The sequence below is a fragment of the Schistocerca gregaria genome, chromosome 7 (genome assembly GCF_023897955.1).
Source record: "Schistocerca gregaria isolate iqSchGreg1 chromosome 7, iqSchGreg1.2, whole genome shotgun sequence".
NCBI lineage: Eukaryota > Metazoa > Arthropoda > Insecta > Orthoptera > Acrididae > Schistocerca > Schistocerca gregaria.
The window spans coordinates 24,527,984-24,554,102 of record NC_064926.1 but is presented as its reverse complement, the minus strand read 5'-3'; the positions used below and the strand labels follow the sequence as shown (position 1 = coordinate 24,554,102).

Here is a 26,119-nt window from a genome sequence, read left to right as displayed (position 1 = left end):
TTTGGATCTCACAAATGATATAGGCCATTGTCTCCTGTGCACAATCCTGATGTCCAAAAACAGCTTATCGACTGTACTGCAACCACTTTGCACTTTGTATCATCCATGTTTGTGGCCTCCTGTCAGCCACTGTCCAAGTCAGCAGACAGGTCCACACTGGGAAGTGGTCACTGGAATGTAAATCCGTAGCCACTTCCAAGTGAACTGAGACTGCAATAGCTGGGGTAACAAAAAAAAGCCAATGGCTGAAAAAGACTCTGCTGCTGTGTAAAAGTGTGTCATGTGACTCAAGTTTAGAAGGCAGATCATCTCAAAATGGCGAAGTCGCTTGATCATCTGATCCCTGGAGCAAGTGGCAGCGAAGCCACACAGCACATTGTGTGCACTGAAGTCCTCCACAAAGTGTGCCCAAGAGTTCTGTCAGTGCGTCTGCATCCAAAACAGCATTAGGTGGGTAATACAAAGAACACACTGCTATGTTAAAGGGTGTATGCTGGAACATACACAGCAGTTGCTTGTATGGTCATGGTACGAGGACACGAGAGGAGTGGCATCAGTCATCAATGAAAACACACATTGCACCTTTAGCCCTGTCTCCTGTAATATTGTCCTTTCTGTAACCCCACAATGCGAATGTGTCAGTGAGTAAGACAAGTTTCTTGTAAGCAAATTAACTGTTTCTCCTGGACCAGTCAACAGTCATCATTCCACCAAGGTACAGGTCATCGTCTTTCAAATTTGAGCAGTATCCATTTAAATTCCACTGCAACGCAGAAGTCCCTATGGGAACCACTGTTTAGTGGTCGTTGGTCTTTTTTTTTCTCCCTAGGAGAGGTCAGGGGGAATGTTAGGAGGTTCCCGTCTCTCCGGTCCCTCTGATTGTAAGTCCACATCCTCAAGAGCATAGTCCCCAACTGAAAGGAAGAGAGCTCGCCAATCCGAAAGTTTAACTGACACTTTCTTCGACTTGGAACTATTTTTTTAAGGGCATTTTTCCTTACTTATGGGAGAAGTTGGTTGCTTGGGTTGAGGGGAGAGCCTAGTAGGCTTCTGATGGTGAGCAGTGGTATGCGACTTGTGTGGTAAGCCCATTGTTGACAGCTTCAGAATGGTTTCTGTTTCAAGTGCCCGGGGTGCCCCTCAGCCAGATGGGTACATAACAGCCCCATCACATGGGCTGGCTACTGGGGACAGGAGGGCAGAGGGAGAAAGGAACCCACAAACCTGTGATGGAGAGACTAGGGAGGGAGTTCTTCAAATGTCTCTCACTATGCCAACATTTTAGAAAGGTGACAAAGAAAGATGGGGTAAGAGTGCAAATGTGAGACAGAAGAGCAAAAAGGAATAACAGAACCGAGCAAATAGCTGGACTGTCATTAAAGGAAACACTGTGGAAGGAAGAGGGTAAGGGAGGAATCAGGATCAGAAGGGTTGCACATAGGGAAGGGAATGCAGCACAGAGAGAAGAAGGCTGCAATGGCTCAGGACTCCATGCGCACCACCCATGTACCCACAGAAGAACTGTGGGACCCCAGCTTAAAGTAGCTGGTAGGTCAGAGCAGATGAGGGGCTCATCTGTGATAAACTGCATTCACAGCCTACCTCCTTGCCAATATGTTGAAGGGCAGTGACAACTACAGATTAAACAACGTAAGCCTTTGACGGCTACAGGCGTACACTCTGCATTCCACGATGAGCACAGCTAAGTTGTCGCTGTGATGCTTGCCTAATACTGCTGCCTACACTGAGAGATGGCGTTGTGGCCACTATGAAATACTAATCAGACGATTTCAAGAAAATTATTTGGTGAAAAAAAAAATCTGATGTTAGCATACCTACCTTACAGTCCAATATCTTTGTTCAATAAAGAATAATTTCTATCATTATTTGTCATTGGTACCATGCTGCAGTAAAGTAAGTAAAGTATTGGGAAAAATTTTAAAGAGGTTGCAGAGGTAAAAATGCACTATATGAACTTTGTGTACTATTGATTTTAGCTCTTTCATCGCTATGTACAGAATGTAGATAAGGTATTGAAAATTTATTTATAACTTAGATCAGAACAGTATCTTTTTTCATTCTCATGTTATTGGTTTTTATATCTGGCAAATGTTTTTCACACAGTGTGCCTAATTCCATACCTATATATCAGTAAACATGTGGCCATAATTTGTTTTCTTTTTTTTTTTTTTTTTTTTGTTCATTGAGATACAGGACTAACTCACCCACAGCAGAGTTAAGGTCAGAGAAACGGTATGCACAAACACATCAATAGTGCTTAAGGGAAAACTCAGAAGCAACTTTTAAGCATGTCCTTAGTATCTGGGGAGCATATGACAAGTTAACTCATCCATAGCAGACAAAGGGTTAATTTAAGACTGACGTTAAGAGCAATTAATTGTTTGTGATAGGAGTGTCTCAATTTTTTTGTCACTCTCTCACTCTCTCTCTCTCTCTCTCTCTCTCTCTCTCTCTCTCTCTCTCTCTCTCTCTCTCTCTCTATCTCTATCACACACACGCACGCACGCACGCACGCACGCACGCACGCACGCACGCGCGCGCGACCATTTATAGGGGAAAATGGCCCTTCCGACATAACTACGGAAGTCAATCAGTAACCATAAACAACCATACAAAGAATAGACAGTGAAGCACTGTTTTGAAAACAGATCTGTGGAGGACGAGAAGAGATGGAATAGCAACTGACAAAATGATTACAAATATGTGGAGAAGGGTAGTTCAGACAAAGGCGAGAGAGCGAAGAAACCTGTATCAACATAACTATTAGCAGCAGCTCTGGAGGAATTTTACAGTTTGGGTGGGGGTGGGGGGCAGAAGAGTAAAAATGGCATGATGATGTGGTAAACTAATAGGGTTGGCTCTGGGACACTGACTTTTTTTTTTTTTTTTTTTTTAATGAAAAGCTAGGGGTTTCTCCGTGGGTGATTGAGGGATGCTAGAAACTAATGGGGGAGACAACAAAAACAAACAAGACAATCAGGGAAAAGATTGGAGTGGAAGGTGTAATTACGATTGTAATGATAATGAAATGCAGGGGGACAACTTTCAGTTACATGGTAAAGTCTAGACATTTACCTGTAGAGGATCTCAAACTGATTAACATCATTATCATCAATGGAAGAAGTAGGAAGTCTTTCTGTAAATTTACATAAAATGAATACAAAGCAGTATGTTGTTTGTTTCACACTGGTAGTTTCTTTTTAAGTATCAGTTACTTACAAATATGTGCATGGGTTTGTTAAAAATTATACTGTCAAATATTAAGCTTACTGCAAGAAACAAGGCTTTTTCATGTAGAATGATTGCCAAATACAATTTTTGTTATTTCAGTAATTAGTACTTCAAATTATTATCTCAATACAATATAAAATACAGCAAAGATTACTGCCTTAAAAGGAATATACCAAAGTGTGTTGTATGAAAACTAAAAAATCATATGAGCTCACAATTATTTAAAATTTAACCCTTAATTCGCTTTTTTCATATAGAGGAAGGCAAATTATTAAATTCAGTAAGAACTATTACGTAGCTGTATAGATAAAAAATTACTCACCATGCTGTGGCAGAACACAAACCTAAGAGACTGTTGTGATTGGCAAGCTTTCAGAGCCAGTGGCTCCATCTTCAGGCAGAAGGGTTGTAGGGGAAGGTAAAGGACTTGAAAGGTCTAGGAAAAATGGTATATTTTGGGAAAGTCACTCAGAACCACAGGTCAGGTATGACTTACTGTACAGGATGAGAAGAAAATACTGATTGTTGGGGACTGAATTGGATGAGATTTGCAAACGTGAGAGCTTACAGGTGGAAGACAGGGTAATTATAAGACAGAGATTACTAGTAAAACATCATGCACGAGTGGCTAAGTGCATTGCACGTAACAGAGGTGGGAGGGGTGCTGAGAAATATATGGGAAAGACAATGAAAGCTGTAGAAAACTAAAAGGGAGTGAAGCAAAGACTAGTTACAGCGAAGAAAAGCTGAGATGGAAGAAATAAATGTAAATTAAGGTCACATGGGTGGCAAGAACCAATGACATGTAGTGCTAGTTCCCACCTGTGGAGTTCTGAGAAACTCTTGTCTGGTAAAAGAACCCAGATGGCACATGGTGAAACAGACACCAAGATTAATATTGTCATGACTTAGAGCACGCTCTGTAACAGGATATTGAGAGTTGCCAGTATATACCCTCTGCATATGACCATTCATCTTAAATGATAGTTTGGTGGTAGTCATGTCAATGTGGAAGTGTGAACAGTGTTATATATTTTGCCAATTACACAGCAATTATAGTTGGTGGTAGCAGGGTGCATAGGGCAAGTCTTGCAGTGAGGACACAGAAGCTGGTAGGAGCCACAGGACAGGGAGATGGTTGCAAGAGCAGCATGGGACCTGACAAAAATGTTGCAGAGATTGTGAGGGTGACCAAAAGCTAAGTGTGGTGAGCAAAATTTAAGACAGAATGGACCTCTTTTCAGGGAATGATTTTGGGAAGTGATAGCTCTGTTGAAGTAGCTGATTAACACATTCCACACCAGGATGGTAGTGAGTCAGCAATGGTGTGCTCTGAAGCTGTTTTGTGGAGGTATCAGCAGAATCAGGATTGGCTGTGATGGTCTGGGAAATCTGTTTTTTGACTAGTCTGGTGGGATAATTACGAGCAGTGAAGACTGAGGTGAGAATGGCTGTGTATTGCTGCAGGGAGTCTGAATCCGCACAAATACATTTGCCTCGGATGCCAAGGCTGTATGGGAGGGAATGTTTGATGTAGAAAGGGTGGCAACTCTCAAAATGTAAGTACTGTTGTTTGTTGTAGGTTTAATGGGGATGGAATCATGTAGCTAGCCTTCGGTGAGGATGAGATCAACATCAGGGAAAGTGGCATGGGATGTGGAAAAGGACCATGTGAAATGTAATTGGGAGAAAGTATTCAGAGATTCCAGGAATTTTAGCAGGTCAGCCTCACAGAGACTCCATTTGGTAAAAATGTCATCAATATATCTAAACCAAACCTGGGGCTGGAGACATGGATCCCAGGGAAGACCCAAGTGACCCATGAAAAGTTTGGCATAGGAAGAAGGCATGATGGTTCCCATGGCCGTACCCCTGATCTGCTTGTATGTCTGCCCCTCAAAGGTGAAGTAGTAGTTGATAAAGGTGAGTAGGGAGGATGTCATCAGTTTGAACCAGGTGGGCACTGACTGAGGAAGTGTTCAGCAGCAGACAGACCACGTACATGGGAGATGTTGGTATATAGGGAGATGGCATTAATGTTTATCTGTATTAGTTAATCAACACCTGCAACCCATAGCACAAAAACTCCCCTCCTACATAGAAGATACCAACCATTCCCTACATTGTATGAAATCCATGCCCATCCCAATCCCACCACACACCTTGCTTTTCACCATTGATGCCACCTCCCTCTATACCACCATCTCTTACGTACATGATCTGTCTGCTGCTGAACACTTCCTCTTTCAGCACCCACCTGATTCCAAACATATGACATCCTACTTACTCACCTTAATCAACTCTGTCATCCAAGGTAAACGTATTTGTTCGGATGCAGACACTCTACAGCAAACACCACCACTCTCACCTCAGCCTTCACTGCATGTAATTACTCTGCCAGCCTAGTTAAAAAAAGCAGATTTCCTGGACCATTACATCCAATCCTGGTACTGCTGATCCCTCCACAAAGCAGCTTCAGAGCACACCCTTGGTGACTCACTATCACTCTGTCTGGAATGTGTTAATCAACTACTTCAATAGGGCCACGACTTCCTAAAATTGTGCCCTGAAATGAGATCAATTCTGTGTGAAATTCTGCCTACCACACCTGCAATAGCTTTCTGTCACCCTCAATCTCCGCAATATTCTTGCCAGAGCTCCTATCCCTGTTACTGTCTTCACTGCAAGACTTGCCCCATACACCATCCTACAACCACCTGTAATAGCCTTTTAATTGGCAAAACATATACTATCAAAGGGAGAGCCATCTGTGAAATAACCCATGTCATATACAAGCTATAATGTAAAAACTGTTCAGTCTTCTACATTGGCATGACAACCACCAAATTATCAATTAGGATCAATGGGCATAGGCATAGGCAATAACCTGTTGCAAGAAGTGTTGGGGAGTGAGTACCAGCTCACCAGCATTATGAAGCCTTGTGCAGGGTTGGCTCAGGTGACTGACAGCATAGGGGAGTTATGTAGAAATTTTACAGAGGAGGATCAGGTAGTGATAGTGGATGGAGGAGGGAACAGTCTTGATAGGGATGGGGAATAGGTAGGTGGTGACCTGGTAAAGATAGCCACTCAAACTGTTGGCACTGGTGTGCATTTCGTGCAACTGTTTCAGCATCATGATCAGCCTTATCTTAATGCAGCTGTTAGGCACATTAACATGGGGCTGGAGAGGGTGCTGTTGGCAGAGGGCACGGGTCACACTTCAGTGGTGCCAGTTGGGTCTATCAGTAGATGGGGATTCACTAGGCATTGCCTGCACCTCAATAGGTATGGGAAGGGGAGAGGAGAGGAGAGGAGGGCTGGCATAGCTTATAGTTGACAGTGTACTGGGTGGTGGTGGTGGTGGTGGGATCACTCGTGGAAAAATTCCTGTAGTAGTTGGTGTTAGAGCTGCATCTTTTTTAGATTGAAGTCAGCTGATAGGTATAACTGCTAAAAGAAGTCTCTCTAACTAAGGGTTCACCTTCAGAGGATGTAATGTTTCCAAGTGGAGAAGGAATTAGATTATTTCATCAGAATTTAAGAGGTATTAGAGACAAGTAGTGAACTGCTTATAGATGTTGACTCTGAAATTATTGGCATATCTGAGCACCACTTAAATAACTTGACAATTCAGAGGCTTCCTTTACCAGGATACAGATTAGCTGGCTGTTTTTCAAGGAGTATCTTGTGTGGTGGGGGAGTGTCTACGTATGCAAAAAACATTATTCCATTTGAGTCCATAGACATATCATGGCACTGCACTGAACAGATATTTGAATGTTGTGTAGGGGCAGTTGAATTTAGTGAAACTAAACTTCAAATTTTTGTTGTTTATAGGTCCTCTAACTCTGACTTCAGAGTATTTCTGCTCAACCTAGAGTGTTCTTGGTTCACTTTATAGGAATTAGCAGAAAGTAGTTATATGTGGTGACTTCAATATAAATTTTGTATTATGATGGTGCAAGAAAAAGGATGTTGGTTTACATCCTAAATTCATATGATCTGATGTATACAGTATTTTTCCCAACTAGGGTGCAGGGGAACAGCAGCACAATCTCCATTACTAGATAGACATTCTGTTAGTAAAATGGTGAAGGCTTTTCAGACCATGATGTACAAGCTTTAACACTAAAAGGCTTTTGTATTCAAACTAATGTCACATATAATTACAAATTATGTAGGAAAGTTAATCCAACAGCAACAGTTTTTTTTTAATCTTGTCAAGGAACCAGAGTAGCAGGATGTTTATAGTGCCAATAACATAGATGATAAATATAATGCTTTCCTTAACATATTTCTCATGCTCTTTGAGAGTAGCTTTCCATTAGAACATTCTAAACGGAGTGCAAGCATTAACCTTTTGACTGCTGGAGGCGCACGATCCACTTGGCACGCTGAGGCGCTGCAGCCTGTACTGTCATCCATGTACCTGCGCTAAGGTGCCTGACCCTCGAACTGCCGTCTGGGACGGAGCGACCCTCGCTGGCCCACCCGCCCTGTGCTGAATATTTCTGCAGTGACTGCGACTCCACGCAAAATATTGTGTCCTCTCACGGCTGATACAGAATACTCACAAATGCTCTCACTACGTAGTTCCCCTGCAGGTGAATTACTACAGAATAAAACTGTCTGGTAAAACTATTTTCAGTCACCAAGAATGATATCTTGCTTGTAGTTTTCTTGCACTGTTTTTGTAGATTAATCCGAAAGCGGCGTGATTCATTAGCTTTACATCAATAGTTTATTGTTCTTTCTTGGATACCCGTTTATAACGTCTGCATTTATCTATGCGTTCCTCACCATACTAACTCAAGAACGAATAAAATAAGCCATAGATTGTAGATTACTGTATGTTATTTTTGTTGTTCAGAACACCGTATTACACCGTTTATAGGAGAAAGCGACATTCATATCCCACTACAACATCGGAATTTACTGTGAGCAACGGTAAGAACAATTTTACTTCACGTCTTTAAATCCTTATTCCGGTGTGATAAGAAATTTCACCACATGGCCTACCGTTTGTATCGCTGAATTACCCGAATATTTGTTGCGCTTTGTAATTACCCGATTATATGTAATTTTGTTTCTTTGGTGAAATTTGTATAATACTTGTGATTATTGCACATAAGTAGTAAACAGATTTTACAACATTTAAAAGCTGTGAAATCTCTGTCTTTTTGTCAGCAGATTAAATTCACTTAGAGAGAAAATTCAGTCATGAATTGTAAATTTAGGCATTACTTTTACACTTTGTGACTACGTTTCCAATTCTTCTTTTTGATCCGGGCTTTGGACTGGCACTGGCGAAGTTAAAAACCATTTTTATTTTGTTTTTCCCTTTTAATATTTTTTTTTTCGTTTTTGAAGCTTTTTCTAATAGCATTATTGTATTCTTTCTATGCTGCAATTAGTAATTCTGTTTTGTGTGGTATTTTTCAAAATAGGGTACGACATACAATGGTACATTGCAAGTTTTACTTTCGTACCTGCTTTCTCGACGCACTTTCTGTTTCCAGCAAACAGTGTATCTACGCGTTAGCGCACTTTTTTTTGGATTGCTCACTTGTTATAATGTTTGGAAAATGCCTTCCCACAAATCTTAGAGGATTATCATCAGAACACCTTCCTCTGCCAGCTTTCCTGCGCTCTAACAAATATGTTTCTCTAAGTTCCCTTACCAGTGACAGATGAAACTCTGCTATCGTCATTTTACAACCTGCTGGTGATCTGTGTAGGACATTAGTGTTTAAAACACACAGATCTAGAACATGAAAAAAGAACTTTTTATACTGCTTCATTGTTTTCTGTATACATCCAACAGAGCTAAGCAACATACCAGAACGGTCAACTGCTCCCATATTGAAGTTATACTCTACAATGCTGTATGGTTTCTTAATTTTTTCTCCAGTATTCTTGTCAATCCTTCCTGTGTCAACCATTTCTGTGGTGTTACATGTGGTCAACATCCACACTTCCCTTTTGTCACACCACTTTATAGCAAGCATTGTATCAGTACACATAAATTGAATATCTCCACGTTCCAGTTTCTTCTGAAGTTTCGGCATGTTGTGTCTGTTCTTATGGATAGTACCACATGCGTTTGTCCCATGACTGAAGCCAGGCAAACAAGTCTGGGCTTGAGTACTAGTTATCGACATAGAAGGTATGTCCACATTCCAAATAGGGCTTCATAAGTGTAGCCACTATGTCACCACTTTCCCCCAAATTGTGGAACTCAATTTCTGTTGATGCCCCTCTATAAAAAAATGACATCCAAGACATAGCCAGTCTTACAATCACATAACAAATGTTTTTATACCGAATCTCTTCTGTTTCAATGGAATGAATTTTCTCAAAGATAAGTGTCCTTTGAATAATAACAAACTTTAACCTTGCAGAGTTTCTGATGTGGATTAAATGCACAATGGAAAGCTGTACGAACTTTATTGACAATGATCCTAATTTTGAATAATCCCCCTCCTCCAGTATTGGCAGAGTTGTCACTGGAATGTTACATTCCCATAAGTAACAAAAAGCGGTCTCGACACGAGTTCACTAAAAATTGGCTTATTTAGAAGAACATCTCTGGTCCAGTATTCGCTAATTTTCAGTTTTTTCACACAAGGCATCAGAAGACAAACAGCTAAGAAATAATAAATTTATTCATACCCAGTATCTTTTCACTCAGATTCGAGAAGGCACTCATTCGGGAGTATTCTCCTTGGTGAATACATAAAACCGTTTCGTTTCATCAGCTATATATATTTCATCAGTTCTTGTGTAAAGAATAGCATGAAAACTGACACAATACTTGACTCATTCCTTATTTGACACACATGTTCCGACAGCGTATCATCAAATACTTGATTAACTGGCTAAATGCCATTTTCTTTCCAGTCAAATATATCACTAAGACGTGCTTTCTTCGTAGGCGATTCACTATCACTTTCTGATTCTTCAGATTCAGAACAACTAACATCTCTTGTTGAAACATGAGACTGCTTTGACACCCCTGCTGATGTGGACAGTTTATGAATAGAACTTTCGAACTCTCTGGAAGAGATATTACTTTCGGCAAAATCAAGTAGTTCACCCTCACTATTGCTTCCCGTAAGAATCTCCACGATTTCTTCCTCAGTGCAACCATAACGTCTCGCCATTTTCCTTGTAAAATACAGGACACGAAGAACACTTATGTAAAGTCTGATGAACAGTGAACTGTGGAGTGAAGCCTGGGCTCACAACAGACAAGCTAGTGGCCAGAAATGCGAAAGGCTACTGAGACACGGGACAGGAAGTCCGCTGTCCGAGTTATCTCGTCATCAGCACTCGGGTAGCGGCACGTCTATACTCGTCATCAGTGCTCAGGGGCCGGCAAGCGGGTGCGACTTAACTCGTCTACAGCGCTCAGGGGAAAACCGGCGGCCGCAACTATACTAATCATTAGGACCCAGGAAGCAGTACACAACATGACGAGTAAACTCGTCAACAGCAGTAAAAGGGTTAATAGGCAGCCCGGGTGGCTGGCTAGTGGGATAAGGATATCATGTAGAACAAAGCAGGAATTATATTAAAATGTTGGAAGTAGTCACAATCAAGCTACAGTAGCCCATTACAAGGAGTATTGTAAGGTGCTTACAAATGTTATCAGGGAGGCAAGGAGTATGCGGTATGCAAATAGAACAGCTAATTCACAAGATAAAATTAAAACCTAAGGTCAGTTGTGAAGGAAGTGTCTCGGCAGCAGCATAAGGTCAATGATATAAAGTTAGTTCGTGGTAAAAATATTTCTGTTACTGATAAATCCGATGTATGTATGGTATTTAACAATCATTTTCTTAGCGCTGCTGGTGAATTATAAAAAGTTAGCTTCTACAGGGAATTATATAACTCTCTTGGCAAATGCCCTTCCAAGACTGATGTATGAACTACTCCTGTGTGACACAGACAAGGGGGAGTCGAGTCAATAATTAAATCACTGAAGGCTAAGGACTGTCATGGATATGACAGAGCGCCTAGTAGCTGCACATGTTAGACCTGTATTTAGCCATATTCGTAATTTTTCCTTTAGGAATGGTCAGTTTCCTGAACAATTAAAGTACTCAATAGTAAAGCTGCTTTATAAAAAGGGAGAAAGGGATAATGTAGAAAATTTTAGACCTATTTCTGTGCCATAAGCGTTTGCTTAAGTTATTTAAAGGGCTGTGTATGTAAGGATAATTGATCATTTTATGTCACACTATTTTCTATCAAATGTACACTTCAGCTTTAGAAGTCTTAAGTTGTTTAACAGTTTAAAATGCTGTATTTTCTTTACTCTGGGAGGTACTGGATGGGTTAAACAAAAGGTTTCAAATACTAGGCATATTTTTTGATTTAACTAAGGCCTTTAATTGTGGTGATCACAAAATATTGCACCACAATGGGCATATGATTAATTAAACTGAATAGTTCAAATTTCTAGGTGTTCAGAAAGATAGTAAACTGTTGTGGAAAGCCCATGTTCAGGATCTTGTTCAAAGACTTAATGCTACTATTTTTACTATTCAAAACATATCTGAAGTGAGTGATTGTTCAACACAAAAATTAGTCTACTTTGCTTATTTTCATTCGCTTATGCCATATGGTATTATATTTTGGGGTAACTCTTCCAATTCTAAAAGGATATTTTTGGCTCAGAAATGCGTGGTTCAGGGAGTAAGTAGTCCTACAGATCCTGACATGTAAATAAAAATAAAAGCATGCTCTACAACATGACATTTGTGACCTCAGTGCCTGTTTCACCACACTACATGTCCTTGGTTCTCACCATCCACGTGGCCTTAATTTACGTTTACTTCTTCCGTCTCAGTTTTTCCTTCATTGTAACTACTCTTTACATCACTCCATTTTAGTTTTCTACATCTTTCATTCTCTTTCCCGTACAATGCACTTAGCTTCTCACACTTATTAACTCATACATGACGTTTTACTTGTATTCTCTGTCTTGCATATTACCCTGTCTTTCTCCTTTAAGCTCTCAGCTTTGTGAATCTCATCTGATGCAGTCCCCAACAATCAGCCTTTCCTTCTCATCCAGTATGATAAGGATCCCCTGACCCACAGTTCTGGGAGACATATCCAAAATCTACCCCTTTTCCTAGATCTCTCCTGTACTTTTCCTTCCCCCTTCTTCCTTCCCCTTCAACCTTTCTGCCTGAAGAACGAGCCACTAGCTCTGAAAGCTCGCCAGTCACAGTCTTATGTGTGTGTTCTGCGCCACTTAGTGAGTAGATTTTTTTTAACTATCCAATTAAATAATTTTATCAATAACTGATCATTTTCATTGTAAAATACTATGGAATATGTTGACGTAGGCACTCTTCAGTCCTTCTCTACGAGACTCATGACACAAAGGATCACCGTCTACACTGATGGAACTGCTTATAATTTATAACAGTAATGATTATTACTACCCTATATTTCAATGTGTGGTTACAGTTAGTGACCAATACAGATTTACACCCCTTTCAGCAATTCAATGATTCTGAGTTTCTTAGTGATATTTTACTCTCTTCAGGAAGAGCTACCTCCAGCTTTGTAAGACTGCTAAAGGAAGCTTTGTATAATAAACACACATTCCAAGTAAATCCCAGACATGTTCGATAGTGATCACGGGAATGACTAACATGTTGTCGAACATAGATGGTGTACATGCCAACATTTTTTTTTCTGTAAAGAACATTATTGTAATAGTAAACCTGACTCATTCCACATTATAGAGGTTGCCATTATGATCCACAGAACATTCAAGTAACTAACAATCTAATTGTTACACCGTGTAGGTGCCCCGTTTTTAGGTTTGATACTTCACGTTTTATTAATTTATAACATTCCCAATAGATCCCACTACGGGAAGTAGACTAGTTGGTGCAAGTGAGTTTTGTGCTGGCTATCATGATTTATGTACATGTATGTCTCACAAAGTTAGGTTGAGTACTATCTTGAGGAATTAAATAATTTATATGGACAAGCTAACAGAACACAGTGAGAGTGACAGCAGTATTAGATAACTGATTCAGGCAAGAAGAAAAGTTATTTCATAAAAAACTGATACCAGCTTGACAGGAATTAGCATAACTGTTATTACAGATTTATAATCTGCCCAAAGCAGCATTCAATTTCATTGTTTTCTCAATCTAACAACCCATCATTAATTACTAATCCAGCTAAGAATGAGCTTGTGATGTACATAGATATTAGGCATTAGTTTTAAGGAGAAGACCAGAGCGCTATAGTTAACAGAAGTTAATAACCACCTTCACACCACTTAATATTTAAGGCAATGATTGATAGTAAGAACAATGTTGTAGCTAATGACAGAAGTGGGGGGTAGCATCAGTATCAGACAAGTAGATCATGATCAAATAAAGTAAAATCATCACTTTACTGATTCTGTAAATACCAGAACAACTCTTCAGGGACTTTATCAGCATTTTATTTTTTTATTAATTTGATAGCAAACAAGGCATACCCATTGACAAAGCATATAACAACCAGAGTTACTTACCTGAGCCTGTTTATTAGGCTCAAGCCTCAGTAAACATCCAACTTGCTGTGTCCGCGTGTGGACGATGCCCGCACACACAAAGTTATCAGGATTGGGGTCTATCCCATCAAGTAACTGCATTCCAAAACCCGCCAACTTTGTCCGAACAGCTGTCAGATCCATTGGTGCAGAAGCTTTAAAAATTTTTTGGGACCTCTGTTGGTTACTGCAAAACAAGTCGTTAAATTGAAAGTCAAATGTGATTTGTCAATATTTACACAAAAATAAACAGCCTACAATTTTCCAACTCTGAAGCTACAGGCACTCGCAAGATTGATGCCTTTCATATACCACTGACACTCGAAACAACTTTTATATTAATTCTTCATCATTAACACAGATTTGAGGGGTTTGTGGAAAATCATACTAGGGTCCAATCAAGAATGCCAACTATCATGAAAAATGAATTAAAATTGATTTTAATGGTGGTCTGAGGACCTGTCGATAGCAGTTACAATGGTCTCCAGGTTTTCGATGTTCCATAATAAGTATTCTACCAATTTCATAGAGAATGCAGGATTTTACTGACTAGTTAAAACAAAAAAAGAACATTTGTGAATGAGATGAATATTATCTATTTACACTGTAGCCTGTTACATTTAACTGTATTAATTATTATGCAATTTATTAATATCAGCAGTAATTTTTTTGCTTTACACTAGCAACTAATGATACAATCTGCAATATTATATCCTGCACAATAAAATGTCGCAACACAAGAACTATTCCTACCGTTAATAAAACTGCACCTAGTTCCAAATTCCACTATCTCCACCACTATACCTTGTTTCCCTCTAATCCACCATTAAAAACACCATAATAATTCAAACATATTTCAACAGAAAGTAATGACAGCAGTTCTTTTGTGCCACAGTCCACAATGTACTCTTTTTTGTTATTCTCCAGTCTGTAGGAAAACCCTGCTGGTCACTGGTCACTGTGGAGGGCATTGTGGGCTCTGCATATGCTTCTTACAAGGTCTATCGTCTTCCTGGTTGCAGGGGACAACTACTCTGTTCCAACGGAGCGTCACTGCTGCTGGCATAGAGTCAGCAACATGCCAGCCCATACCACCTTACTTCCAGTTCCATGGGTAGTGAAATGGAACAAGGCTGCTCTCCTATTCTGATGTTGTTGATAAAATTGCTGTGCATGAGCTGTTAGCTCATCAGCTGTATCTGTCAGAAACATCATTTCTTCATCTTCTATCACAACCTCCCATAGTAGGGATTGACTGATGAGGTAACACACTACCCAAGCCTTTCTGGAAATAGCATCAGCAATATTGTCCAGAATCTGCCATTCTGCCTCACAACACAGTGAAGTTTTGCATCAAGTCTTCTGTGCTGATTCAGTTGCTGTCAATCAGTTGAAACATCAGCATATAGCTAATGTCCTCCCTGCAGTACACCCCAGCATGCGCCTTCACTGCAGGCACATCTGGAAGTTTGTCTTTGAACAATTCAATGTCAGTAGGTGGTATAAGAACCGTGACCTCTCAAGCAGTGCCAAGCCTCCCAACGGGTTCAGGTTTCTACATATGGAAGAAAATTATAGGTGCACCTCATCATTTGGGCATCATCCTATCATTTCTGCGACATGTGGAGGATGTGGTTGTGAATTTGATATTTGCTTGTGATTCATATTCTTATTAAATCCAGCACTTGCGGCTTTGTTCTTTCTTCAGCCAATACACTACTGCTTTTTTCATATGTGAAGATCGAGTAGACATATTCCACATCTTACCAGCAATGACTCGACTGACAGTACCAACAGTATTTGACCGAAGAAGTATTCTGCATAGTGCTCTGTTAACTACTCACACTGGTGCACCCAAGCACTTGCACAGTACCCCTTGTTCGCAATTAGGATGGCATTATGATACGTTCTGTTCTTTCTGTCTGCACTGGCCGTTTATAATCTTAACTGGCTGTACTAATAATACTGTACACCGAATTCCCACCTTTGTCACTCATTTCTTCAATATGTGCACTATAATTTTGTTGCTCACCCAAAAAAAGATGCCTAGGTATCTGGTGACAGATTTTCTATTCATGGACCTATTGGTTAATTTCATGATTGAGTCTCTTAAAATGGTGACATTTAACAGCATTTATTTTGCCTTTACAGGTGCAACAGATAATATAACTCCTTGTTATTGCATCTGTATCGCAAGTTGCTTCTCGAGTTGCCCTTTACAATGATCATCAGGTCATCAGCATATGCCACTGGTCCTTACTACCAGTTATCATATTGGAACAAATAAGGCCTCCTTATCACTCAGCTTTCTCAATGTCAAGCTGTGCACCAAATCCCAGTAGACTGCCACTGTAAGATCCTTGAGGGCAAACTTATGAAATTTCTTTTGTAAAGATGTGGCCATGATAGAATTGCTTCTCTGTTTTGACACTAGACCCTAAAAACAGTTTTAGAACACTTGTGAGTAGTCTAGGTATATCAGGTGACCAGAAAGTGCTGGTCACCATAACAGCTACAACATATTTATGCAGAGTTTTTTTTTTTTCCCTTCAGTCTTATCAGCTCATTACGGCATCTGTTGACTTCCCACTTCTGAATCCAAATTGTTGGCATTCATTCCATGAAGAAATCTTTTCTCCTGTAGGCTACTACATAGCAGCTTCTCCAGCACTGTTCCTACAATAATGAAAAGTCATATTTGTCTGTAAAACTTTGGAGCTAGAGGTTCCTTCACACTTTTCAAGATAGTTACATTCAGCTTCTTCCATGCATCTGCCCCTCTTACTCATTCAAGTAAACTTAATTGAGAACTTTCTCTAAATCCACACAATCTCTCTTCAATCCATTTTCTAACACAAATCTTAAGATCAGCAGTGCCTCAAGTGTTCCCACATTTCTTTCAAACCCAAACTGATCTACCCACAGGGTGGCTTCCACGACTGTCAGGCCGCTAAAGAATGTCCCTAACATTTCATGTGGAGGGTGCAAAAGTGCCAATCCAAGTTCTAGAACTTGTGAAGTTTGCCATGTGTTGGTGCCACGTTGCCATCCCTACAATTCAAGACCACATGTGGTGCTACACTTTCTCAGTGAAGCTTCTGTCCGTCATCAATTCAGTTCATGTTACTGGTGCGGTATAAAGTGCTATACTGTTAATAGCAAACATATGTGATGTGGCCTCTTCCTGAAGCCACAAGAATGTGAGCAGGGGTATGTTTTTGAGGTAAGTACAGGGTTACACAGAATAATGGAAATGTTTGAAATGAGAAGTGGCAGCCATGGGTAGGTGGGAGCACTGCGGGTTCATGACAGTTAACGAGTAAACAGTCAGCCACTTCAGTAATCCTGGATCAGTGGAATGGACAACAGCGTGCGTTACTCATAAAAATGTTTTATAAGAACAATGGTAGTTTGATAGTGGTGCAGAGAGCGTTTCGACGTTTTTTATAATATGGGACATCATGATGCCCTTCCATTGAAACACACGATAAAACCTTGGATTAATAACTTTGAAAAGACTGGATCTACCCTCAACAAGAAACCAACAGGGCGACCGAGAAGTGTGCGTTCTCCACCGAACGCTGATGATGTACACGAGTCTGTCTTACACAGCCCACGGCGTTCAATTCATAAGCAAGCAACAGGGGTTGGAATGTCCCGATAAGGTGTTTACAGAATTCTTCATCCTGACTTAAAACTACAGATGGTGCAACAATTTAAGGACAATAATTACTCATTATGATAAGGATTCTGTCAACAAATGATAACAAAAATAAACAATTACAATGAATTTGTAAATAAGTTGTGGATGTCAGATGATGGTCATTTTCATCTCTCAGGTTATGTGGATAAACAGAACTACCATTACTGGGCAAACACAAATCCTAACGATGTTCACGAGTGCCCTTTACATGCTAGTAAAGTGAAAGTATGGTGTGGTGCTTCATCACGTGGGATTATTGGACCGTATTTTTTCACAAATGAACAGGGAAACACAGTAACTGTCAATACCGATTGCTACGTGGAGACATTATGAACTTTCATTAATCCTGCATTGTACAACTTTCCAAACATTCGAGAAGCCTAGTTTCAACAGGACAGAGCAACATCACACACAGCATGGCGATCAATGACATACATGCGAGAATTGTTTGGAAACGTGTGATCTCACAATTCAGTGACATTCCCTGGCCCCTTAGATCTCCAGATTAATCTGTTTGTATTTTTTTCTTGTGCGGCTACCTCAAGAGCAAAATCTCTGTGACACAACCAGAAATCCTCGAGTTGAAATTGCAGTGGTCAATGAGGAATCTCAACAGCAATTTCACTAATGTATTCATACAGGAGGACACCATCTACAAGATGCAATTTAAAAAAAAAAATATATAAATGCCATCAACATATTGTAAAATGGCAAAGTTGTAAGGTTTCAATTACTACTATGAATACAATTTATTTCCTTCATCATTTCTAATTTTATTGGATTGTGGAAATGTTCCCGTTTTTCTGTGTCACCCTGTACTTAAGTTCAAAGCTAACAAAATTGTTTGATAGGATGAAACTTGGGGAAATGCTTGTCATTCTAGACTGATCGTGTGGACTGATGACACTGCACAAGGAGCAATGAAAGCTCTCTCTTAGAAGGCAGTTGGCTCATTCTTTTACATGCTGAAACAATCAGTGGGTCACTTCCAAATGGTTTGTTGTTCTTTTAAATCGAAGAAACAATGGCAACAAAATTTAAAGAATAGTTTGCACACACTTTGCTTCCAAACATGGAAAGGAACTCTACTATAATCTTCCATAATGCACCATATTACTCTGTCCTTCCACGCTAATGTTTTACATGCAGCAGCAGGAACTGTGATGAAGTGGAGTGAGTAGAGAAGAACAGAAAATTCATTTAACTGTAAAATGAGAAAGGCAGAACTGCTGCAAATTGAGAAACTGCAGGTATCACACAACATTTGCAACACTGACAGAACTGCAGAAGGAAATGGTCAGAGTACTGTGCCTTCCACCACATCATTGCCTTTTAAAGTAAGTATAACCTGTGTGGGCTCATGTGAAAACATGTTGCAGATGTAAGTAAGAGTTTTAATTTAGAAGATGTTGCAACTTTAGTGTGCAAAACGTTGGACAGTATTACTCTCACAAAGTGAACAATACTGTCAAGTACACCTGTGTGTGCATGTGTGCATTTTTCTTTGGTTCTTATGGACACTCAACGGTGAGGTTATCAGTACCCTTACACATCTGCTCCAGTACCTGCAAGATTGCATATAATTTTGCATCAAAGACAGTAAGATCTTGAGCAGTCAGACCTTGAGGACACGACGCACGAATACAGCAGTGCAACCAAAGGAGGAGTCCTGTTTAGACCCATGTATGGACAGCTAAACAGCATGTGCTTATATAAAAAGCCAGAAAACATCACATAAATAACAGAAGTAGGAAGGCAATCTCTCCTGTACTGCACCAAATCTAAAATTACTCTGGGCCACTGCAGTAACCAGAGCGGCAGATGGTTAAAACCCTAGATTTGCTGTCATACTTGCTCTGCACTGAGTGACTCCAGCACATACTACACATGGATCCTAAATGGCATTTTGGCTTGTGGATGGTTGGAAAAAAGGCATTCCAGAGGTGCACGAGCAACAATACGGTATAGAGATGAAGTAGGAGCTGCGAGGAACTTGTGTGCCTGAGGCACCGTGAGGAGCTGCTGCCAGATGGTGACTGGCTGTTCCACAGCCTCAGCACAGAGACTGGGTATGGGACTGCTCCTACATGCACCTGTGGCCAATTGAATCCCCTCACGGTGGACCGTGTCAGTGATCTTCAAACAAGGTGGCCTCGCCAATCTACACTCTGTGAACCCAGTTCAGCTGGGAATGCACGAAAACCCTACAAAATGGAGCAGGCATGTCCTGTCCACTCCCCAACGTATGTGGCTAACGCACTTTATGAGTGAGGGTTCTTACTTTCAGGTCTCTCAGGTGTGACAACCACAACAATTTGGAGTCAAGAATGAGGCCCATACATCTCACCGAGCCTCTAAACTCATACAGAAGTCAGGTAAATTAAATAGACGACAAACTATTAAAATGATGACAACACACACATGCATGCACACGCACATGCACACACTTTGAGAACATCGAAACCATCCACAAATAAGCAGCACTGTACAAGACTCCTTACAATATGTGTGATACTGTTTATGGCTACGGTGAAAAGGGTAACACTTGAAATGCTGCCCTGAGGAACACCATTCTCCAACTCCAAACGATCTGATGGCATGTCACCAACTTGGGTCCTAGAAAACCACTGAGACAGCGAAGACCATAGGAAGATGGAGAGGTGGCCAAGAAAGCCCCACTGAAGTTGTGCGAGATGCGAGAATACAGTGTCTTCAAGTAGTACTGTACACCTTACTGGTATCTAAGAATCTGCCGATACAGTGATGATGATGATGATGATCATGATGATGATGTAGGAAAGCCTGCTGGATGGCCCCCTCTAGCAGGGTCAGCTTGTCGACAGTGGACTAAAATTTCAAATTTCCGGAATCCACACAGAGCAGCTAAGGAGGTGCCTGCTCTCCAAGACCCACACCAGACAATGGTTAACCATTTGCTCCAGGGTCTTTCCCCCACAACTCATTAAGACTATACTCCTGTAACTACTGGGAGACGTGCAGGCGTTTCTCGATTTGAGGAGAGGTGTTAAAGCTCTATGAGCTGGGGAAGTTGCCTGCCTGCTACTAAGATCAAAATATTTGAGGAGGATTTCCTTTGACATAGGCGGAAAATGTTGAAGCATGTAATACCGCATTTGGTCACGACTGTGTGCAGTGTCAGAAGTCTCACACAGTCCCGATTCCAGTTCTCTCATGGAGAAAGGTGAGTTGTAGGACTTAGAATTGTTGGGTCTAAAGTTCAGCTTGCCCCCTCTTGACAGTCCCGTGGCGACGACGAAATGCCGGATCCTGGCTAGCACTGGCATTAGCCTTTGAAAACTGCTTGGCCGGTGTCTGAGCGATGGGTGTTTTGAGACATCCCTGTTTCAGCACCGCTGGTATTGGTGACCTTCTGTGTTTATCTGAAATCCTTTGGATGGCTTCCCATACATTACTAGAACAAGAGTACAGGAACACTTGCCACTATTTATTGTCCATGTTTCACTTCCATACTTGGCTACACTCCATACAAATACTTTCATGAACGACTTCCTGACCCTTAAATCTATACTTGATGTTAACAAATTTTTATTCTTCAGAAACGCTTTCCTTGCCATTGCCAGTCTACATTTTATATCCTCTCTACTTCGACTATCATCAGTTATTTTGTTCCCCAAATAGCAAAACTCCTTTACTACTTTTAGTGTCTCATTTCTTAATCTAATTCCCTCAGCATCACCCGATTTAATTCGACTACATTCCATTATCCTAGTTTTGCTTTTGTTGATGTTCATCTTATATCCTCCTTTCAAGAGACTATCCATTCCATTCAACTGCTCTTCCAAGTACTTTGCTGTCTCTGACAGAATTACAATGTCATCGGCGAACCTCAAAGTTTTTATTTCTTCTCCATGGATGTTAATACCTACTCTGAATTTTTCTTTTGTTTCCTTTACTGCTTGCTCAATATACAGATTGAATAACGTCGGGGAGAGGCTACAACCCTGTCTCACTCCATTCCCAATCACTGCTTCCCTTTCATGGCCCTCAACTCATAACTGCCATCTGGTTTCTGTACAAATTGTAAATAGCCTTTCGCTCCCTGTATTTTACCCCTGCCACCTGTAGAATTTGAAAGCGAGTATTCCAGTCAACATTGCCAAAAGCTTTTTTTAAGTCAACAAACACTAGAAACGTAGGTTTGCCTTTCCTTAATCTTTCTTCTAAGATAAGTCAGTATTGCCTCACGTGTTCCAGTGTTTCTACGGAATCCAAACTGATCTTTCCCGAGGTTGGCTTCTACCATTTTTTCCATTCGTCTGTAAAGAATTCGTGTTAGTATTTTGCAGCTGTGACTTATTAAACTGATAGTTTGGTAATTTTCACATCTGTCAACACCTGCTTTCTTTGGGACTGGAATTATTATATTCTTCTTGAAGTCTGAGGGTATTTCGCCTGTTTCATACATCTTGCTCACCAGATGGTAGAGTTTTGTCAGGACTGGCTCTCCCAAGGCCGCCAGTAGTTCTAATGGAATGTTGTCTACTCCTGGGGCCTTATTTTCACGCAGGTCTTTCAGTCTGTCAAACTCTTCAAATTGTATCATATCTCCCATTTCATCTTCATCTACATTCTCTTCCATTTCCATAATACTGTCCTCAAGTACATCGCCCTTGTATAGGCCCTCTATGTACTCCTTCCACCTTTCTGCTTTCCCCTCTTTGCTTAGAACTGGGTTTCCATCTGAGCTCTTGATATTCATACAGGTGGCTCTCTTTTTTTCCCCAAAAGCCTCTTTAATTTTCCTGTAGGCAGTATCTATCTTACCCCTAGTGAGATAAGCCTCTTCATCCTTACATTTTTCCTCTAGCCATCAATGCTTAGCCATTTTGCACTTCCTGTCGATCTCATTTTTGAGACGTTTGTATTCCTTTTTGCCTGCTTCATTTACTGCATTTTTATATTTTCTCCTTTCATCAATTAAATTCAATATTTCTTCTGTTACCCAAGGATTTCTACTAGTCCTCGTCTTTTTACCTACTTGATCCCCTGCTGCCTTCACTACTTGATCCTTCAGAGCTACCCATTTGTCTTCTACTTTATTTCTTTCCCCCTTTCCTGTCAATTGTTCCCTTATGCTCTCCCTGAGACTCTGTACAACCTCTGGTTTAGTCAGTTTATCCAGGTCCCATCTCCTTAAATTCCCACCTTTTTGCAATTTCTTCAGTTTTAATCTACAGTTCATAACCAATAGATTGTGGTCAGAGTCCACATCTGCCGCTGGAAATGTCCTACAATTTAAAACCTGGTTCCTAAATCTCTGTCTTACCATTATATAATCTAAACCTTTTAGTATCTCCAGGATTCTTCCATGTATACAACCTTCTTTTATGATTCTTGAACTAAGTGTTAGCTACGATCAAGTTGTGCTCTGTGCAAAATTCTAACAGACGGCCTCCTGTTTCATTTCTTAGCCCCAATCCATATTCACCTGATATGTTTCCTTCTCTCCGTTTTCCTACTGTCGAATTCCAGTCACCCATTACTATTAAATTTTTGTCTCCCTTCACTACCTGAATAATTTCTTTTATCTCATCATACATTTCTTCAATTTCTTCGTCATCTGAAGAGCTAGTTGGCATACAAACTTTTACTACTGTGGTAGGCATGGGCTTCATGTCTATCTTGGCCACTGTAATACGTTCACTATGCTGTTTGTAGTGGCTTACCCGCACTCCAAAATACATTATGGACACTGAAATTACACAGTGGGAGAAACAGATGGGGGAGTTTTTCAATAAGGCCTATGAGAGCCTCAGAATCTATTGCATGCTTCAGAGGTAAATACATTGAGCAGATAGTAATGATCTCAGTCACATGAACTGCAACAGCTACTGTTTGTAGGACAGTAACCGAGAAGAGAGCACTGGAGTGTGTGTTATCAACAAACACAGCAATGCCTCTTTTGGCTCTGTTCCCACTATCAACTCTCTTGTTGGAGGCCATAGCTGACTTGACTGTAAAGTCAGCCTGGGGCAACCATCTTGCCCTATAGCTGAAACTCTACCCAACCCATTGCAAGCTTCCCATCCCAGTGGAAACCCTGAGTTAGATGACTCCCATACTGCAGTGGAACATGACTGGGTTCAGATATCATGTTGAGAAACTGAAATTCCTGGCACCGGCACAGGCCCCCTTGCTTGCATTTACAGCTAACACATTTCAAAGCTGCTGATGCCCCTGTTAGTACAGTTCTGCTCTGAAGCAGAAGGAGCAGAGTCATCAAGGCAAATGACACTGACAATGTCTGATGATTTACTGTATTTTGTCTGTGGTGGAAGCTTCCCATTTACTTTTTTAGACTGAAGGGCTTTGGAGGAGCTACCACAGTAGCAATGGAGGTTCTGGTAGGTACAAAGTGGTGGCAACTGTCATTTCATCCGACATTCACAGAAGGGCTATGGGCTCTGAAATAACTGCAGCACAACGTGGGCACTGACAAAAACAGGTATTAGTGGTGACACTAGCAATCTACATTTGTGTAGAAGCAAAAGATGTGTGTAAGGGAGACTGTATGGCCTTACAAATCATATTGGTCTCTCCATATGAGATGCATTTTGATGTCAATCTCCTGCATCTTCTGTTCTTCAAGGAAGATGCTAAAATCCCAACTCCAAACAGAGTGATCCCCCAGAGCAATTTGCACATTTTAGATGAGAGGAGCAGCCAACACTGTTGTGGGTGGCTTTGCCCAATTTGCCACAAGTGGCTTCACCTTTACATCTTAAGGTGGTGTGCCCAGAGCACTGGTATTTAAAACAGCACAGTTGTTGAGGACATATCACCATACACGTAGACGAAGGAAATCTGCCTTGATATGCTCTTGGAGTTTCGTCCTATTAGAGGTAAGTATTAAGGAGTCAGCTTTTGTGAGATCCCCATCCACCATTGTCATTTTGCACATCAACAATACCTCCCTGATCCCACTCTTCCTTCAATTCCTCCCAGGGTAAGTTGACAAGATCTCGACAGGTCACAACATCTTTGCTATAGTTCAGGGTGTTGTGGAGCTCTGATTCTGTAGCATATTCCCCAATGGCACATAGTTTTCTAGAGGTTGGTGGCTTGTTGGGAATTAACAGTTTTAACCAGCAGTGTTCTGTTATGCAATTGCTCGATAGATTTCAGAGTATCTGCAATGCCCTCTAAACCTTTCTGAATATAAATGGAGGAAACCACCTCATAGCTACCTTCTTTTCACTTTACGAAACTCATTCTGACCAGCAGCATGTGACCGGAATACAGCAGACATTCTAGTCATTAGTTCGGATAGCCAAAAATGTACTATGTCTAAAAATCAGTTGAATGAATGCATACTTGTTCATAATTTCATGTGCCATGAAATCGCCCTTCGAAACCATCCTACGAGATGTGATATTAGCCTTTTCTTGGGAAAGGGTCAATTGCCACTCTGTTCACAAACCATCGTTCGCCTAGTGGAACCCTGGTTTAGGACCATTAACACAAACCACCTATACGCATTAGACCAACCTACAATATTAGCACTTTGTTGCTATGAACATAATTTCCAGTCACCAACATATGAGATAGAAAACTTGAACAATGGTGTTTTAGAAAACAGTTCCTACTGTGAAGTTATTACACCACTTGTAACCTTTCACGCCAGTATGGCTTAGTCAGTATCCGCACCAATTTACCTACGTTTTTTCTACCTGAAAGTTAATTCGCACTTCCTTTGTCAACTGAACTATCTGTTTTATCTAATATATCAAATGATCACTTTTTAACATCAATTGATGACCTTTTGAAACACGAGAGAGGACAAATTTCTTATGATCTCCTGTTAGGACATTTAAGTGAATGGCACATAGCCACTAATCTACGTACAACTATTGTACCCAGTGTCACAGTAACCCCGGTGACTGCTATTTTTATTATTGTACTGATATGGATATTGTATAAAAAGGGATCTTGCAAACAATTACGACTGTCCCCTCCAATAGTTCCAGAACCCCAGCCTCATGACGAATATCCCCGATGATTTGATGGAAAAGCCTATCAATAAATGTGCCCTCCTTTAGTTTTAACAGTTTAACTGTGTTATTAACTAATGTGAAATCTGGTGCAGCATAGTGAAGTGCTCCCCGAGTGTTAATACCCTTTGAAATGGGTGTGAAACACGTGAACCTCCCCTCATACTCCACTGCACTGAATTCCAGTGGATGTGCCTGGCCACTGCCACACCACCTTCTAGCCGGCAGCTTGTGCACTGCCCGCCAACGACAATGCAAAACGGCATGTTACGCCACTAAGCTTTGCGTGTACCTTCAGTTATGATACGCATATGCTTTTAAATTCATTTAAGAAACAAAGATGCTTGGCATGTATTCCTGATTCAAACTATTACCTCCCAATGTGTTTTATTCACACTTGTTAACTGACGTAATCTTGTTTTGATGTTTTATAATCTTTATTCCTTGTTCTTGTGTAAACATAATATTGTTGAAGTGTGTAAGACCCTTTGTGACCCCTAAGAGGTCTTCAAAGTCTCTACGCCCATCCGCAATTTAAGGCCCCTGCAGTCTTCCGTC

The 26,119-nt window shown here is 40.7% G+C and overlaps 1 protein-coding gene across 1 annotated transcript in view; it reads right to left on the bottom strand.

Annotated features, from left to right (window-relative positions):
* LOC126281155 (AP-2 complex subunit alpha-like) overlaps positions 1-26,119 on the bottom strand; it is a 276,306-nt gene that overhangs the window by 5,675 nt on the left and 244,512 nt on the right. The window contains exon 18 of the mRNA XM_049979820.1: positions 13,808-14,012. Coding sequence (XP_049835777.1) covers positions 13,808-14,012 — 205 coding nt within the window. The remainder of the gene's footprint in view (positions 1-13,807; positions 14,013-26,119) is intronic.